Source organism: Chaetodon auriga, chromosome 8, assembly GCF_051107435.1.
Source record: "Chaetodon auriga isolate fChaAug3 chromosome 8, fChaAug3.hap1, whole genome shotgun sequence".
Lineage (NCBI taxonomy): Eukaryota > Metazoa > Chordata > Actinopteri > Chaetodontiformes > Chaetodontidae > Chaetodon > Chaetodon auriga.
The window spans coordinates 3,684,429-3,704,142 of NC_135081.1; the positions used below are offsets into that span (position 1 = coordinate 3,684,429).

Genomic DNA, 19,714 nt, shown 5'->3' on the forward strand with positions numbered 1-19,714 from the left:
TACACTGCTGAAGGGGTCACACTCAGCTCAGATACATCTGTAATTACAGCAGGACAGAGGACTGAACAATGCACAAGCTTTCATACAGCAAAAAAAGGAAAAATGACATTAGAAGAGAGCGTTCGTGGGTTTTATGGATATAGACAAAACCAAGTTACGATGATGCTCATGGGAGCTGTAGTTTTTTCTGTGCTCATACGTCAACCAGTGTTTAACTCAAAGGCAATGGCTATAGTGGATGCTGATGTCTCGTATGGATGGTCAATCTCAACAACAACACGAAAGAAATGCTGAATGAGAGACTGCACCGAGTTCCAGAAGCCCAAACAGACTGCAGCTCTCTACAGCGGAGACGCCTTATCTCACCAGAAATGAAGTGCACTTCAACCAATGTAAGAATAAGTAAGTAACTTTTAGCTTTCAAAATGAACAGAATGACATTTTGAGGAAATATAACATTGTGCTTATAACTGGCAGTGAGCTACAGCAGACAGACACTGACCACCTCTGCGAACCAATTTCCTGGGGGTAAGCCTAAGGTGTTCAACACATTTCAATGGGAACGCAATCAGATCAGCAGACTACATCTGGAGGTGGTCACAGCCAGAGCTAAATAACATCTGTAAAGGCTATATTCTTAATAATAAAACCTGACAAACAAATCTAACTTCACATCTTAGTTTTATCTCAATTTTGCTAAAGGCCCCACACACATCCATCGGCTGCCCCTGTGAAAGCTTTTATTTATTTATCTTTCCCCCAATTCTCTCAGTCCTGATGCTGAATTACTCCTTCATGTGTTAGGATTTTATTATTGAACTATGATGAAGATGCACACTTTTTCTTTCTTAGACTGTGTGGAAATCTGACGTTTTTACAATGATAATGTTAGATGACAGCAAAGGAACTAAAATATGAAACTTGACATGGACACTATCATAAGTATGAGTAGTGCATGGCAGCTACTGCACTGCGCTGTAGTGTCTCAGGTAGAGACTATTATTAGTGTATCTATAAATTACAAAAAGTAAGCGCATGATATAATTTTAATATATAGTATTTGAGTATAGTAAAGACCTCATGGAAGAGCAACATTTTTAACATACTGAGTCCAATCATAATGCAGCAAAAACACTTATTTAATGTCAGGTGTAAATGCAAAAGCCCCATGATCACACCATTATCTGTATAACATATCCAGTTACAGATCACATATTAATACCAGGTGCAAAGGAATTCTTAATCATTTGATAACAGAGGTGGGTCTGCATCAGAAACTGTCATCCATGAGTTGTTTTTAAGACGCTTTAAGTGTGTTCCGGGATGTAAGGAGTAATGTAACACCATGTTGAAAAATCTGTGTTTCCTTGACTTGTCTGGTGTCAAGTCTCAATTGTGTTGCACCTCTGACCACAGCCCACCTCACTGATAGGTGTGGCTGGGTGTGGGCAGCGTGCTCTGTTGAATCTGTAAGCACATCCCACTGTGATGCCATGCTGTACCGTAGACTACTGCTCATTTCGTGTTGTCAGCTTAGACTCTGAGCACATGTAGTTCTGTGGACAATAAGGCAGTGCATAAGATGACCACTGACACCTGAGCCTCAGACTGATGATTTGACTCACAGATAGATGATTGGAGTCAGTGAGTTTAAGTGGATCGCCCCAGTTGGCTGGCTGTACAGAAGAGTGTTTATGGCGGTGAGCGGAGCTGTAAAGGTTTGCAGAATGACTTCACACACCCTGACACACACCAGAAGAAGGCCAGCACTGCCGTAGAGAGCTTAGAGAATTTCACTGCTATGGCTTTCAGTGAGAGGCTTTTCTACCCTGACAAGAATACAATTACCTGAGGAATAGTGTGTAGACACACACACAAAATCCGGCTTTCATCACTATTGGGGACATTACATAGACTTACATTCATTTCCTGGAGACAATCATAACCACAACCATAACCACTACTTGCGTAAACCTAACCTCTCTTTACACAGTCACAATGCGATTTGTGTCCCCACAAAGTCAGTAATACATGGGTACACACACACACACACACACACACACACACACACACACACACACACATATATAAACACACAATGTACATGCAGGTATCTGGTAGCTACAGCTGGAGAGAGGTCAGTAGGCTGGCTACTTTTTTGGGCCTCGATTGCAAAGCAAGGTGACTTCAAGGTGACTCATGAATAAACCACAATACCGCAAATCAGCAGAAGCGCGCGCACACACACACACACACACACACACACACACACACTTACACACACACACACACAAACCCAGTGGTGCATGCTTTCGCGTAACAAACATGTCCATATAGGAGTGACATTCTGTCCTATCATAAAAGCTGACAGCTAAACACAATCCCCAAGCTACAGCAGACATTGTCTTGGTTGCCATGGCTACACTGTAACATGGCAGCAGTAGCGGCAGCAGGGTGCATGGCTGTTGTGTAAGGCTGTGTGTTTATGCCTGTGCTGCTTGTAGCATTTCAGTTTGCAATACTGATCTCTAAATGTAGGCACAATGATTAAAAAAGAGATTCTTTAATCTATTTTTCAACTAATTTCCTTTTCTATAAGACATGCATTTAAAAGTTCCAGTTAATTTATTTATATAACCCAGTTAATTTATTTATATGATCCTTTATCCAAATAAAGGCTTTGAGAGCTTTACAGAGAAGGAAAACTTCCTCAGAACTAATAAACAATAAATCCCATAAAGCACCAAACCAACAAACAAGGTACACATAGATCATATTGAAGAAATGAAACCAAGTACCTCATCTAGTCAAGGCTATCATGAATCACTAAACCTAGAACCCTTTGATACCAACAAAATGCAGGGTAACGTGCTGAAAAGCTTCCTGGCTCTACATTGTGTACCATCTGACGAATCAGTGGCCAATCAAATACTTTAAACTGCACATCCATGTGCTGCCATTTAGGTATTAATCAGTATGCTTGCTCAGATTCTTACTCTTCTGTACTTGAATAATTTAAATCAAACTTTTATCAACTCAGACAATATCTAACATTTCAGATATTTCGATCTTGAATTTCTTAGTTTCATAAAAAACAAATCTATGTCTTAAGGATGTCTCAGACTATAACCATATTAATAATAACTGTAACAGTCTGCTGAAATAAACACTGTTACAGTCATTTACAGTCAGGAAATCACTCTTCTGCTCGTCTCTCGTCTAAATAACGTTACAAGACACACCACTATCAAAGACAGTTTCCCCCAGCTCTGTAATGACTCTGTTCCATCATTATAACACTGTTCTGCCCTGGCAACAGTAAATAAGGAATGACTTCCACCTGTTGTGAGGAAATTAATTCAGTAAAGTTCCACACTTGCTCGACTTGTTCCTAACTTGTATGGCACATCCCATATTAACTCTCATATCAAACTGAAAAGGGATGCTGGCCCTTCCTGCTCCAAAGTGGACACAATTCTCACTTCAGCATGCTAACACGCTAACCGCAATAATGCTAGCATGCTAACAGTGCTAATGCTAGCATGTTGATGTTGAGCAGGTATTAAGCAGGTATATGTGTGTGTGTAGTGTATTAGCATGCTGCCATTTGCCAATAATCATTCAACACAATCCAGCTAAAGCTGATGGAGATGTCATTGGCTTTGTGGTACTTGAATATAAAACAAAGTATCAGAAATTAAAATTCTAACGTGACGCTGACACTAGAGGAAAGGTCAGCAGTCTAACCCTAATGCTGCTGTGTGCTGTTATGATCAGATGAAGAGCGTTAAGGTAAAGTGAGGGGACAGTTTAATGAAATAAGCTTTGCAGCTGGTGGTGGGGTGGAGGGTGGTTGGACATGAGGGGACCAGTACATGAGGGAGTTCCACCCCCCCCATCCCCCCCAAAGAGGAGATAATTGGCTGAGTTTATAGCCTGTCTTGTCTCCAGGTTTGATGTGTGTGCCGGGGCCAAGTTAATTAAATCCCTCTGATTAATCTGCACTGCAGTGAGTTCCTTCTCTAAAAGCAAAAGGGGGAGATAAAGATTACGAGTGCAGTGGAATGGAAAGGCGTCTGCTGAGACAGACAAACTTTTACTTCCACCTCAGCCAATGACGGAGCTCGGCTGGAGGTCTCACACTGCGTCCAAACGAGAGCACTACCATCCAAAATAAAGTGACCAGACTGCATTATTCCACATGAGCAGAGACAGAGACGCTCCAGCTACCACAGCTGAGGAGGTCCACGGGATGCCAGTTGCTCCAGAAATCTATCAGACGAAGCTGCTGCCAATATTAATGGCAAACAAATATGACTGCTTAAACAAGTCGCACTGGTATCATTTATAGAGAATGGATATGAAAATGAATATGGCCGGATGATAAAACTACTGATCCAGAAACTAATCAAAGAAAAGTCATGCTTCCAAGTAAGTGGAGATTGTTGTCAATGGAGTAAGAATGATAAATGCTGCACAAAGTATACAAATCTCTATTGTAATCTGCTTAATGATCAACTCTGAGCTGCCTTCCTCACTTAAGGTTCTCTGATTATTAGAGCTGAAATGGTTAATCCATTAATTGATTAGTCAGACAACTATATTGGTGACTCAGAATGAGCCACATTCAGAGCTGAGATAAAACCACATCTGGAGGAGCTAATGCCAAAAAAAGAGAGAAAGTACTCATGTTTTGTTTTCATAGTGAACTTATCTGAGGACAAAAGGGCAAATCATTCTTTCTGCTACTGCAGCACGGGTCAGTCTCATGATTGCACAATACGTATGTAGCTGGAGTCAGAACATGATTAGCCTGGCTTATCATAAAGACTAGAAGTAGGGGGAAACACATTTGTATTTATTTCATTAGTGATTTTCTGGTGAGTTACATGCTGGAACTGTTTTTTTTTTCTTTCTTTTTTTTTAATGGACAGGAACTTGGCACAGTGACAGTGTGCAGCTTCCTGGAGGACTGATGTCATCTGGATACCCCCAGAAGAAACAGTCCCACACCTAAGCCTCAACAAAACCACATGTCTTTTGGTATGGATTAAGCAAAGGAAGCATAATGTGTTAATTAAAGAGCTTTAGATCTGCTGGTAGGTGGATTTTGTTACCTTTGAACAGAGCCACTTTCCAGTTCCCGCTTCCACTCTTAAGCTAGGCTGCTGACTCCAGCTACACATTTACAGTACAGACATGAGTGGTAACAATCTTCTTTTTTAACACTCACCAAGAACATGAATAAGCACATTTCACAGCATTCAGACCACATAGCCGAGACCTCTCTTCAACAAAACATCTGCCTTGCCTTTGAAATCAAGCAATATACTATTTTGACGTAAACATACATTTTTACTCCCATTGGATATGTTTTTACATTTCAGCAGAGCCACACAGAGCAGCTCCAGCTGTCTATCTAAGTGTGACTTCCATGAATATTTTGGTGCCCTTTCATAGATGAAACACAAATATATGCTTCCTGGAATCTGAGTATGCTGACACTCAAGTGGCCTGAAGCCCTGCAGACCTCAGTCAGTCCTGTTTTCTTATCTGTTGCTCTAAGATTGTGGGCTAATTGGCCAAAAAGTCTTGTCACTGCATTGACAGGCTCCTGACAGCACATTCAAACTGAAGAAAAGGCTTACGCAGGCTTACAACATCCAAAATGATACAAGCACAAGCACATTCATTCATCCTCTTCCCCCTCAACACACACTGGCAGTGGCAGTAAACTGGGCTCAGGTTTTGGGGCTGTTGCCTTTGACTGCAGTGCATTTTTTCTGTTTTTCCTTCTAAACGCCTGCATCGAAGTTGGACTGAGCAAAATGGACTCAAGAGGTGGCAGCAAGAGAGTAAATGATGGAGTAAGCAGAGGGAGAGAGGGAGAGCTAAAATATAATGCAGCATCAGAGCATGAAAAATGGTGTGATGAAATGACTAAGGGGTAGAGAAGAGGGGAATAGGAGGACGAGAGGAGCGAGGGGAAGACAGAGAGGAAAAAGGAGGTTGGGGTGTTTATCATGCTGGAGCTGTAGGAGGCTAGCTGCAGACAGAGCGGCTGGACCATTTAGAAGCTACTGTGTTGCAGTAGGAATAATTAGCATGGCAACCATGGCTGTCTCACATAATAATAGGATGTGGGGAAGGGGACGGCAGAACGTGGAAGGAGAGGAGTTGCCTTTTTCTCCATTTCTGGCAAAAGGAGGCACCAAAATTGAGCTTCCCTCAGGGCGCATGAAGCCTCCAGGCAGCAGCAGAGCTGTGAATAGGCTGCACAGGTGGAGGCAGGCTGCAGGGACAACTGCAAACTGAAGACATCCATTTACTGCTTCAGTGATAATTATGAGCCAATATTCATATATCACATATTTGCCTACCTGAACAAGACTAAAAGTCCAGAGCCATGCCAGCAGCTCTGTGAAGCGGTACTTACTGTGGGTACAACATAGCTGTATGCTAACTGATGAGGCTAGTATGGCATCATGCTCTCAATGATAATGCTAACAAGCTGATGTTTAGCTGTATAATGTTTATCATGTTCATCTTAGTTTAGCGTGTTAGCATGCTAACATTTGCAAACTAACCTATTGCGCAATTTTACATTTTGACTTGATGTGACACTGCAGAATAAGTTAAGGGTTCGCAAGGCTTCATATAATTCACCCACAGGGTATCGGGACTGTCAATGAATATTCTAAATTTGAATATATATACACTCAAATGTTTTTAAAAACTCCAGAGATTCAACTGTGAAAATTAATACTCAATTGTGGAAAGAAAAAAAAGCAGCACTCCCGTGGTGGCTTCAAAAAACCACTGTTTCCATTGTCCAGTGATTAACTTATACTTAACTAATATTAAAATGTCTTCGGTTATAATGTCTGGTCATAATAATTCCCAAGTTAGATGAAAATATTTTGGCTCCATGGTTTCCCCCACTGCTTTTCTGATGTCCGCTCTCTCTGCACCAACTGGAAACTCAATATCACTTTCATTGATATTGAAATATAGGTCAAGATGATCCAAGTGATAATTCAACACAGTATAGGACATTATTTCAATTGTTTATTTTGTAATGTGTAGGCAGATCTTTTACAAGACAGTGTTGTGTTGAAATAATGGGCAAAAATAGATACTTGAATGGTCAAATCATTTTTTGCACAGGGGATCACAAATAGCTGTTCCAAACATGGAAGTCCATCCAATAATTGTCAAGACATTTCATTCAAAATCGCAAATGTTGCCAAAGATATGAGATCACAAATGCCGTCAGTGTCTGTACAGACTATTGTGCCATTCCATCTAGTTGATGATGGTTTATTTATAAGAGTAAGCGGCCCTAAATGAAAAAACAGGGGATCACAAATCAGTGGGGTTCATCCTCTGGGAACCAGGAATATCTAATGTCCACGTGACCCATTCAACATGTGTTGAGATGTTTCAGTCTGGACCAAAGTGGTGGACTGACTGATCATCAAAAAGACTAACATTGTTATCCCTGGAGTCAAAAGTCAGCCGATAAGATTTTATATGAAGCGCAGTGAAACATGCCCTCATTCTCCGGAGTCTTTCCTAGTTTAACATTCCTCAGGAGCAGGCCCAGACTAATCCATCAGGGGACTCCTAACGAGTCCATGAAGGACTGATAAATTAGTTAAACTAGAGGTGAAACATTTATTCCATTAATCAATCATCTGATCTGATCTTCATCTGAGCAGAATATTAGGAAAAAACTACTTTGACAATTTATGATTTAAGTCATTTTCAAGCAAAAATGTCAAACATTCAGTGTGCAAAGCTTCTCAAATGTCATAATTAACTGCCTTTCTTTGTCTTGTGTGATCAAATATTGAATATCTTTGGGGTTTGAACTGTTGGCCAGACAAATCAACCAAAGCATAACCCTGGGCTTTAGGAAACTTTTTTTTTTTTTATGCTATTTTCTGACATTTTTATAGACCAATAATTAATTGAGAAAATGATTGGAAAATTTTACAGTTATTATAAATATTAATGGGACCTCAAAGACCAAACTATTAAAGAGTTGATTGAGAGGGTAATTGACAGATTAATCAAAATTAAAGAAAAAAGAAAAAAAAAAACCTCATAGTCCAAGCAAATGTATGTGATTAAGCATTACTGGAGCACAACATCATCTGAAATGATCAGGGATTATGGTTATAATTTCCATTTCCCCTGCTTCTTTGATTCATTCTTTCATGATTTGGTCTATAAAATGTCAGAAAAGACTCAGAAATGTCCTCCACAATCAAATTATGAAATTGGAATGAATCTTTACTGTTACTGAATTATCAAGGGCTGTTTGTTGGTCTTTTGTCTTTGCATTAGACACATATCATCCTTTCTTCCACAACAACTGCATTTCATGCTCCTGCTGCTGTCAGTGATGCTGGTGAAGCTGATTAGTGAGCTTCAGCCGGTACACATATTATTGAACTTTGGACAGAGACAGGCCAACTGTTTCCCCCTGCCTCCAGTCTGCACACTATATTCGGCTAACCTTACTCCAGCTTTGTACTTAAGAGTATCTCCCGAAATGTTAAGATTGACTTTGACCAACTGTCAGTTGACTAATTAAATGATGAACTAATCATTTCAACACTGAGAACACAAAGCACAAACGGAACACACCACTGCAGCCTGTCAGCATGGGGACGGGCATATTGGATGCTGAAGCCATCAAAGGGTACGGCATCACGACTCACATCCCTTCCTCTTGGTGCTCTGCTTCAATCAAAACCACAACTATCTTGAACAAACAGAATCAAAAATGCTCAGCTGAAGGTGGTAAACCCAAGCTGTTTCATCTGTGTAATCCACCGTTTCCCTGGCCGGGCCTCCCTTCTAGGCCGTGCAGGCAGCAGGATGAGCAGCACGCTGCCTCCTATGTCTTTAAGAAAGCCTCGCTGCTCATGCTGTTACCAGGGCAACTAGTGAACAAACTGCTTCCCAGGCAATTTCCAGTCTAATAATAACTAATCGCACTGAATGAAAATTCCCCACAAAGACACTGCCCTTTCCCCAAAGAAACTAGGGCACATTTGAGTCAGTGGGATAGTGCTGTGATTTCAGCAGACATCTCACTATCACACACACTGCTGGCTCGCTGTGTCCAGCTGCAGCCACAATGTAAGGGAACTGTGTTCTGGAGCCCACTGGAGCTCCACGGCTTATTGAAATGGGTACTTATTTCCGATTACTGGGTTGCCGTGCAGCACCACCTCCATGCATGAGGCCTGGTGAGCATGGAGACACCGCTGACAGTGTAATATATTAACATATGCTAATGTGAACACCAATAACTGTTGGAATAGGCACAGTGAAGGGGGGGAGGGCATGCAGGTATGATCATTAGCTGGAACATGGTCCACCTCACCATGTCATGTATGAAAGCCTGACAGTGATCACCACCATCTCAATGCATTAATGCACTGCCCTTCCTGTGTGCCTTTCTTCTTGAACACATAAACAGCCTATCTCCTTATAGGTGCAGGGTGAATGAAGTAACCCCCCCCACACACACACACACACACACACACACACACACACACACACCGCCACAAAAAAAAAGAAAAGAAAAGAAAAAAACACTATAATAACGTTTTGCAGCATGGTCTTGGCATGTCGAGACAGAGAGAGGGAAGGTGGGGGGAGAGGGAGGATCTGTTGATATGTAATGACAATGACGCCCTTTACAGAAAAAAAAAGAAGAGGCAAAAAAAACAGCTGATACATCCACATTAAACCCCACAAAAACACAAACCGTCTCCGATACCTTTAACATCAACGAAGTCAAGGCTGTCGGACTTACCATTTCGGGATTTAGCCGTGCTAAAATGGCGAAGGTGGACAGTCTGTCACACACGCATTTGGTTCTGAATGAGTCGACTAGCACGGCTTTGCAGCCCCTGGCAGACCAGGATCCCAGCAGAGAGGAGCTGCACGGGAGAAAAACACACACACACACACGGGCAGGCGCGCGCACACACACATACACACAGAAGCAATGCGGTGAATATAGGCAGCCCCGGCAAAAGCAAAAGAAAGCATTCAAATCCCGCCGCGTTCCACCGGCGATTTAATCCACTTTACATCCGCCGGTCACAGCGAAGGCGCACAGAGCGAAGAGAGCGCGGTGATGAGGAGGCTGTGAGGCGGCGTGCTGCAGCTCTGTGCCTGGACACACTCTACCAGCACGCTGCTAACAGCTCCGAACAGCCACTCTTATTGTTTCCATGCAGTGTTATTATTATTATTATTATTATTATTATTATTATTATTACTATTTTGAAATAATAGGAATAAGTGCTATTAGTAAGCTGGCTGTATGGTTATAAGCATACTAAAAATAATTACTACAACTACTTTATAAATGACTGGTGCCCCTTATTATTAGCAGTCTTTTTCTTTTTTCTTTTTTTCTTTTAATTATTATTATTATTATAATGCTCCTATGGTAATAGCGTTTGTGAGCCTATTGAAAAAGTGACGGGCTACACTCCGGCTGATGATGCTGGGAATGGCCAGCTACAGCCACGGAAAGCTGGTCCATTCACTGAGGACATTATTTCTTGTGGTAGAGCATTTAACAGAAGGCTGAATACATACAGTGCATATACCCCCCAGGAGAGCTGTGTTTCCATGGTAACAATCCATCACACCTGCTGACAACTGACAATAGATCACATGGCAGTAGAAAAAGCACAGGTGTAATTAATAACATGAATAATGGCTGCATTCTATTTAGTATCGTTCACGCAGGCTCACTGGAATGGCTCACTGAGACATCTGAATGGAATGGAGCCATCTTTGATGATAATATTAATTACACCTGTGCCATGGCAAGTCAAAACGGCTGCTGTGACAAAAGGCCTTTTAAAGAGGAAGCTTAATTTGTGCTTGCTCCACTCATTTGAGGACGGCGTTTTAAAACCTCCATACCACCAATCGAAGTTCTGATCAGGTCCAGTGGCAGCTCATTACTCCCCCAGTAAAAAGGGTGCAAAGTTAGGAATGATTCAAAATAAGTCAGAATTATGAGGCATCAATTCCACATTAAATGATAATTATATCATAATATAACATGATTCTTTTTCTTAGTATTAGTCAAAATTTTGACTTAATTTTGACTTAAAAGGGCAAAATAACCACACAATTGTCTAGTTTTCATAAAGCAAAACATTTTCGAAATTGAAATGAAAATGAAATTAAAAAAAAAAAACTTTTGATTAAATTAATTGTGACTTTGACTTAGCAGCTCTTAATGTTGAGTAATGTGAGTACTTGTGTGTGTCAGTCCAAGCATTTAATCTATTTTGATTCTCTTTTCTTTGTTTACTGGGCTTCTGCAGCTCGGTGTCCAGATGCGCCTGTGCCATCTGAATCTGAAGCTGGAACAGCCAGAATAATAATAATAACAATAAAAATAATATTCATATTATTTCTTACAGGGAAATGAGGTAGAAAAAAGTAGACTAATGGACACGGAGACTTCCCATCACTTGTAATGTAAGTTCAAAGTACCGAGGAAAGCGGGCTGGCTTTGGTGCTGCCTTTATACTATTAAATTGGTAGTCAGTGTCATGGCAGCTAGCAAGCATTAGGCCTTGCGATTTAATTAAAAGTGCACAGATGTCAAAACCAAGCTCTCTGGACAAGTTTTCTCAGCCGCCATGCATCGAGGAAGAGGAACAGACAACGGCAATCAGAAAAGAGCCATCTAGGGAAAACTCAGACGCCAACGCTGGAGAGGCATCTCCACCCTCCAGCTCCTCTAAGGAGCATTGCCCCAGGACAGAGTTCAGTCTCCTCTAACCCAGTATCAACTGCTCCAGCCACTCAGAGGGGGATTTTGAAGAAATGATTTGGCTTACAGATGGTGTAATGAGAAAGAACAATGTTTCGAACTGGGATTTCGCAACCTGCCCTAAAAGGAAACTGCGTTCCAGGTTTGGTGACTCATGTCAAAACTATAGTTTGACCATCTGCACCCATTCAGAGCAACAAGGATCCATATACTACAAACAGCATATGGAACCGAGGATCTGTTTCCAGAGCAATTCGTATGGAATGATGAAGGCTCCAGCAGCTTTGCTGCTGATGCTTTACTCATTTGGCCAGATGGAGGAATTGCAGTCACCAAGTTGCCATTGTGGACTCTCCACTGAAGGCCCTGAACTTGTTCCATAGATAAAAAGAAAAGTAAGTGGGGGTCACTCTTGTCCCTGACTAATCCAGGTTGTCGACTTCAGTCCCAAAAACATCCAAACATTAACTGTTTACTTCGGGCACTGATTATTCTTTCGATAACAACCTGCACAGTTGAGCACTTGTTTTCCACTGTTAACTGGATCAAAAGGAGCAACAGGGCAACGATGCTCGCAGGCCGACTTAACAGTTTATCTATTGGAAATGGAGCTGGAAGAGATTTTAGATTTTGATGTAAGTATTTCATTTTTCATGACCAAGCCCCACCGTCCTGCACCGTGATGCTGTGGATTGCATCTTACGTTGCTCCTACGGTTTGCTGGAACCTGCAAGTCATTCTTGTACTAATGTCTTTTTGTATAAATTGTGCTTTTTGATGGTAGCAGTAACGTTTGAGATAGAACCTGCTGATGTAGCCTGTTGTTTTGTGATTGTGAATGTAATGATATCTTATAAATTAAGATGAACTTTTTGAATCTCAAACTTTATTGTCTAGTTGGATACATGATTCTTAACCAGTGAATGTAAGTGGCATGTTGTCAGTTTTAGCCATGTAGTGGCAGGCAAATAGCATCCAGGCTTCACGTTGATGATGGTTGTGGCATCCTTTGATATTAGAAAGTCTGATGTGATATACTTGCGTGTTCAATGCTGCACATTATGTACCACAGACCCACCTAAATGAATATTTTTGGCTATGCTACTGTTCTGTATGTTCAAATTAGAAATTGATAGTAGAGTCAAAACATGTGTGTTACATCTGTATTATTTCCTGTGGAAAGTTGTAAAGTGTGTACATTTATTAATAACAAATGCATCATCACAGGTATTACATAGTGTATGCGGTATAGTAGTAGTGGATAATATGGAATAGGGACACGGTTTAGCTTTTAGCATCCAATCAAGCATAAATGATCACAATCCAGTTGAAAGCTACACAGCAATACACAAAGAAACACTTTTCACCTTGCTCACAGAAGGCCAATGGTGTAAAGGGTTTATTAGATGTTTTGTTGGTGAATCAAAGCAGCTGCAGGGTTTGGTAATTTGACACCTCTCACAATTAGACAGAAAAGCTCCATTTGACTGGGCTCCTAACACAAACTGGCCTCACATTACTCTGCTTGAGTGCGCAGAGAAATTAAGCAAACAAGTCAAATTGATGAAAAAGCAACCAAGTGTTATGAATTAACAACAGGCAGCAACAGGCGACAGACTTCAGATCTCCTCGCACAAATTTACATCCACTTGACTGACTTGAATTTACATTGACTTGATTGAGCAGCACACAGGTTTTGACTTAAACTTGTACTCTGGCCATGGAATCCAAATTAATTTGTCAGGCACTGACAATAGCAAGCACTTGAAATGTCAATCATTATGCTGCTTTTTTGAAAGCTCAGAGAAATCTATGGACTGAACATTGCCTTCCATAGACTATTCAAATAAAGGATAAAACAATGAAACCATTATTTTTTTTGTTGTGTTGTTGTTGTTGTTGTTGTTGTTGTTGTTGTATAGGTTTGACTCAACGAAGTCCATTTCTTTATTCTTTAACTTCAGAGTAGAGCTGGCATCCCTGGAGGATATCAGGTCCTAAACTGCAGCAATTTCGGGAAGTATTCTGCACTGATTACATCATATCATTACCACCATTGTGATGATGATACATCCTTTACACAACACTTGCTGATGTGTAATTACCGTTTTTCCATTTTCTCTTAATGGGACAGTTTGTGACTGGATACCTTCTGAAGGTGTGGTTTATTGAATTCTGAAGTTGGGTGACACTGCGCTGATATGGGAGGTGAGCAATCGCCACTTGTTGATTGTCATAACGTGACCTGAAGGCTCATCTCTCCTTTCACTGGTTCAATTTTACCATGACCACCCACCGAGTGCAGGCTTATATTTCTGCGTCATATGACACATCAAGTCCAATTTCACCCCCAAAGAGCACAGTTGTGTCATGTTGCGGCTCCATTATGACTGCTGGAGACACTCTGCTGTCATTCTAGTCAGTGTGCCAATGTCAACAGAGAGCCTGAGCAGAGTGACTTACTTTTGGCTTCTTTTTCTGCTCTGCTATCTTTACACTCCAGCTCTATCTTTGCTGGACCATTCAGGTTTCTGACAAGTGACATGAATCTGTCAGTGTGTATAAATGGCTATATTTATTGACAATTGATGTTTTGTGTTATGTTTTGTTTATGTCACTTCCCTGAAATGTGGTGCACTTTCAATTCTTTCATTCCAATGAATTGCTAATTAACCTTCCCTTAGTGTTTCATAGTCAGTGCACAGCAAATCAGCTGAACGTGTAAAAAATTGCAATTTGTCTACAGGGAAAAATACAATTCAGTATACACGAAGAACAAAGTTTAGAAATGATTTCTCTTGTTTGCTTTAAATAGAGCAGCAGTTTCAGAGAGTTGTCTCTGTTTTTCCTATAATCACTGCCAAATTACCTGGTCCTCTACTGGAAACTTTCCAGGAAATAATTAATAACTTATTATGAAGATTAGTGAACACAGATCTATAAAGTAAAGCATTACAGCTTGTGTAAATATTTGGTATTCAGGATATACAAACATCAAAGATGGTGTGCTGAACAATGCCTCTGAAAAATGTGGCAGCTGAACAGCAGACATTCCACTTCTGAATGGCTTACAGTGGACACTGGAATCATGACAAAGTGCCACGGCACAACTGGAACACCATGGAGCCAAAGGCACTGAACGTGAAGGCTAACCTCCACACCAAATCTGAGATATCTGGTTTAATATCCTGATTAAATACAGTGGGGTGCTGAAGTGAAAGAAAACCAAAAGTGTTTCAGTATGGTGTTTGAGCCTCCAGAACTGCTCCAGAGCTCATTGTCATAGAATTTTGTCGGAGTGTGGAGCTCTGCTGGAGGGATCAACAACATTCCTTTAAACCAGTGGTTCTCAACTGGTCTGGCTTCAGGACCCACCATCACCCCTTAATGACAAGCCGTGACCCAAATTGAGGAAAAAGGTCAGCACTCCACTCCATAAAAAATCCCCTTCAAAATAAAAGCACACCATTTTTTTTTTTTTTTTTTTTTGCCCAGGCAAAGGCCTGCAACCCACTGAACCACCAGTTGAGAATCACTGCTTTAAAACATAAGTCCTCATTCAGTGTTTGGGTGATGTTGGAGAATGCTGTCACTCCAAAATTTCCCGTAGGTGTTCGGTTTGAGAGCTGGTGCCTGTGAAGGCCATGGTATCTGATTCAAGTAATCAAACCATTCAGTGAGCTCCTCTTGTTACAAAACCCTCAACAATGAAAATAATCACCAAGAATAACAGTCACAGTCTCACACATCCATTGGTCTCATAACTTCATAGACATAAATACAGACTCCAGACTGTGCTTGCTTGTGTGTTTGTCTGGTGTGTGTGTGTGTGTGTGTGTGTGTGTGTGTGTGTGTGTGAGAGAGAGAGAGAGTGTGTATGTGTTAGCCCATGAGGTGACTCAGTGCTGACATTAGCACATCACCTCTAACAGAAATCCAATATATTAGGACTCAGTGCAGTTTCTCTGTATGGCTGACGTGATTAGGCCTCTCTGTGAGCCACACAGTAGCCTGCAGACAGTCTTGCCCCACCGTCTAATTGGATAATTTAGGTGCTGGTCCAGCAGCCCTGCATGGAAGAATGTTTTCTGCCAAGAACAGGCCACATGGATGAAAAGCAGTCTGCCAGCACAGAGGAAATATATAAATATGGGCTCATATTAAAAAGGTATAAGGAGGAGGACTGCCTGATGTTTACTGGTCGGGTTGCAAGATCATGTGTACTAACAGGGATTATATGATACAACACAATTCAAAGACTGAATGTGTTGGATCTTGGACGCTTCAGCCATTATCTGATGTAACTTTTAAAATCCTTATTTGACATTTAAAATGGCATTAGCCTCATTGATTTGCATGTTTGAGTTGTAGTCATGGGGACCACCAAGAACAGACCATTTTCGCTGGTGAACATAGTGCAGCACCTAGCCGCTAAAGAAGCTGTTTTTCTGAGGAGATGGTGGAGACCAAAACAGAGCTGAAAGGAACGGGAACATAGCATTTCAGTTTGTCACAAACAAAACTGGATCCAAAAGTGGATGCTAATACTGCTCCATGTCTGCAGGCACCTCTCTGCTGTTATGTTTCTTATAACAGCTGTAAAATGTGATACTAACTGTTTGTTGCATTGCAAGTAGAAAATCAATGCTGATTAAAGGCTCACTACACCATCACATTCTGCTAGAGCCCTCTATCCCAGTGATATTTAAAAATGCAACACAGGAGTCAGGAGTACTGTATACTCAACATATGTAATTGACCCCAGAGTCTTGCCTATTTTGTCACTGTGGGGGCAGAGAATTCAGCTGAACCGAATTTTCAAATCCAAGCAGATACACAGAGCTACTTTTGAGCAGAAAGAACAGTTTTCACAACTGATTAACTGTTTTTAGTGTTAACTGAATGTGTGTAGAGTTCACTTGCAAAACAGATAAAAAAAAATAATCCCCAAATTAATAAAGCAACACCTGTACGATTGATGTTACTTGGAGTATGAAAAAAAATGATTTAGAAAAATCACCTGTATTAACAGATGCCAACAAGAATAATCTTTTTAAATGAGAGGATGCATCAGTAAAGCGTATGATGAAAGCTGATTCAGCTGGATTATGACTGAACACTGAAGGCTTCAGAAATCAAAACTCCGACACCTGATGTTCTGTCAGTTGTAGGGTAACAGTTCCAGGGTATTTATCAATGTTCTGTGCTCTGAAACAGATGCTGAGTTAGACTGGATTAGGATTCTCTGAATATAAATACTGTAGAATATGTGCAGTCTGTTCCCTGTAATGCAGCCGCTTTCTATTCAGACGTACTTGTAAACAAACATGCCCCCTGCCCACCAAACTTCACCTCCTCTTCCGTAATTGTATTGCAGTAATTGATGAAAAGTCCTCCGTGGTCAGCTCCAACATCTTTGATGAGCTGCTTCTCAACATCAGCTCTAACTCTGTAAACTAACTGAGACAGCAAGGTTGATTTGTATGATCAGAAAGGGGGGTAGTTAGCGACTGCAGTCTGGTAAACAATGTCTAGCCTACGCACAAATACCTCTCTCCTCTGATTCAGTCTGAAAGGATCTTTTGACCTGCTCTGCACTGACTGAAGTCATAAAAGTTGTACTTATGTTCTGTTATGTGCACAGAGCCACCTAAATCTTAGGTTTTTAAAGTAACTGGCCTGCTTTGACTGCTGGCAGAATTTATGCGATGTTGCAGGGCTGTTGTGTGTGAGCAGCACTGACAGTGGCGTGTGAGAAGAAGTGGCAAAATGAATATATAATCCACAGACTTGACTAGTTTTTTGGTCAAAAATCATTCAGGGCTAATCTCCAGATATTAGTGATGAATAGATTTGTGCACAAATTATTATTTTTTGTATTACACAACTGTTTCTTTATCATCATACTGAATTGGCAAGACGAGTACAACAGATGATCCACATCTGCAAAACATTTTTTTCAGCCTTGCTTGAAAGCCAGCGATGACAGCACACCAACAACATGTGACTTTAGTTTAAAATCTAATTCTCAATAACAGGGTCCATTAAAGAAAAGGATATCACTATGCAGCTGTGCAGCATCTCATTGTGCACCACCTTCACTTCATATAATTTAGAACAGAGTGTTTAAATGTTAAGCATGAAGGGGGGACCTGCTGGCACTGACCATGAACTGCAGTGTGCCTGGTGAGTGTGCTGCAGAGGATTTATACTTGCACGTTCCAATCCCCCTCTTCCTCCTTACAGAGGCATAAAATGGCCCGATGATTCGTATGAGAACTCTTTCTAATGACCTACCATGTAGCCTACTGGGGAAGTTGCCCAACAGGACAATCTACCAAACACATGTAGTCCTATAAAAGTGCTGGAAGTGTCAGATATTACACAGCCCTCTCGCTGTTCAGGGCAACAGCAGTCTGATGCCAAATCACATTCAGTTCAAGTATTTATAGTACATCAGGCAAGACATACTGTAAACAAAACAAAGTAATAATGTGTGTGTGAGTGAGAGTGAGAAAGACAGCAAGAAGCTGCTGATGTTCTTGTTATTGATTTCAGGAGATTAAAGCGTGGTGCAAGTGAAGGCCCAGGCTGTTTCACAGCTCTTATCAACATGACAAGGACGCCTCCTCAGATTCCAATTTCTCTGCTAAATATTAACTCATTAATCATAGCTGTTGTCCATGATGGATTTTAATTTTGCATAGAACACGTCTCCACCTAGCCTCAACCCCCCAATCCCACACCCATACTTAAAGAGATTAGACTCTTCGTTCTTGCTATGTTTCTGTCATTGTCTCTCTTATTATGTTGTTTCTCATGCTTGCTGATGGTGGTGTCATCCCAGAGGTGACCATGGTCAACATTATCAAAAAGACAAAACAAAAATACCATAAACTGTCAGATTAAAGCTGTTATTTAAAATAATGACCATGGCTTCAATAATATGGCACACAATGCAATCTGTGGCTCAGGAATTTTCCAAAAGTGTAAAAGTCAGAAGATAGTGATGGCCAGAGAAATCAATAGGAAGATTTGACACAGTAAACAGAGCTCAAAGAACACAGTCTGACAGGACTTAATCTGAGCTGGCCGACGAAACTAATATCTGACTCAACACTACTTGGCCAATGGTTTAACAGACAGGTTTTGGCTGCTTGTAGAAAGCATATCCATCATTGTCAATAGCACATTCACCGGGGTATTGCACTTTCCCAGTATCATAAGCTGTATGGGTAATGTGGCTCTCTCATCCCTGGTATTCACAGCTGTCAGACCTGTGGACTGTCCCCACATCGACAGCAGGCTCACATGTCCCATCACAATGTGTGCAGTCTGGTTTGTTTTGCTGAGTTTGTTTGTCCTTGTGCACTTTAATTATAAAACCTTTTAATGTTTGAAGAAAATAAAAGAAATACAATTAACATATTAATGTATTTAACTTTATTCATTGTTAATTTCCTATGAATTTTAACTTAATTTAACTTAACTATGTATGTAATATGAGGGAGTGGGTGGCTCTGGCTGCCATTTAAAGTAAAATGAAAATTTGCTTTAAACGGGTGGTCAAAAAACATTTGGGAACCATTGCACTAGACAGCTGTTAATGTGAAATATCTGTGCAGGCAGTGCGAACTTTTAATGGATAGTAATCTCTATAAACAGATATCTACATATGAGTGCAGAATCTGTAGGCAAGGGACAAGAGTTTGGTGTGGAAGCATTCTGGTTTCCATTCGTAGTACCTTAATAAGTCCAAGTAGCATTGACCAACCATGTTTGAGCAGGCTTTGGTTGCATGAATGTAAACAGTCTGTGTGGAGAGGAAAAGAGGTGGAACGCATTGGCCAAAATGTAATCTCTTAACCCATCGGCTATTACCTG

At 40.9% G+C, this 19,714-nt stretch overlaps 1 protein-coding gene across 7 annotated transcripts in view; it reads right to left on the reverse strand.

Annotated features, from left to right (window-relative positions):
- Positions 1 to 19,714, reverse strand: part of adgrb1a (adhesion G protein-coupled receptor B1a) — a 151,954-nt gene that overhangs the window by 31,303 nt on the left and 100,937 nt on the right. For all 7 annotated transcript variants that reach the window (XM_076737836.1, XM_076737832.1, XM_076737835.1 and 4 more), the window contains one exon: positions 9,836 to 9,962. In XM_076737836.1, the coding sequence (XP_076593951.1) occupies positions 9,836 to 9,962 (127 nt within the window). The remainder of the gene's footprint in view (positions 1 to 9,835; positions 9,963 to 19,714) is intronic.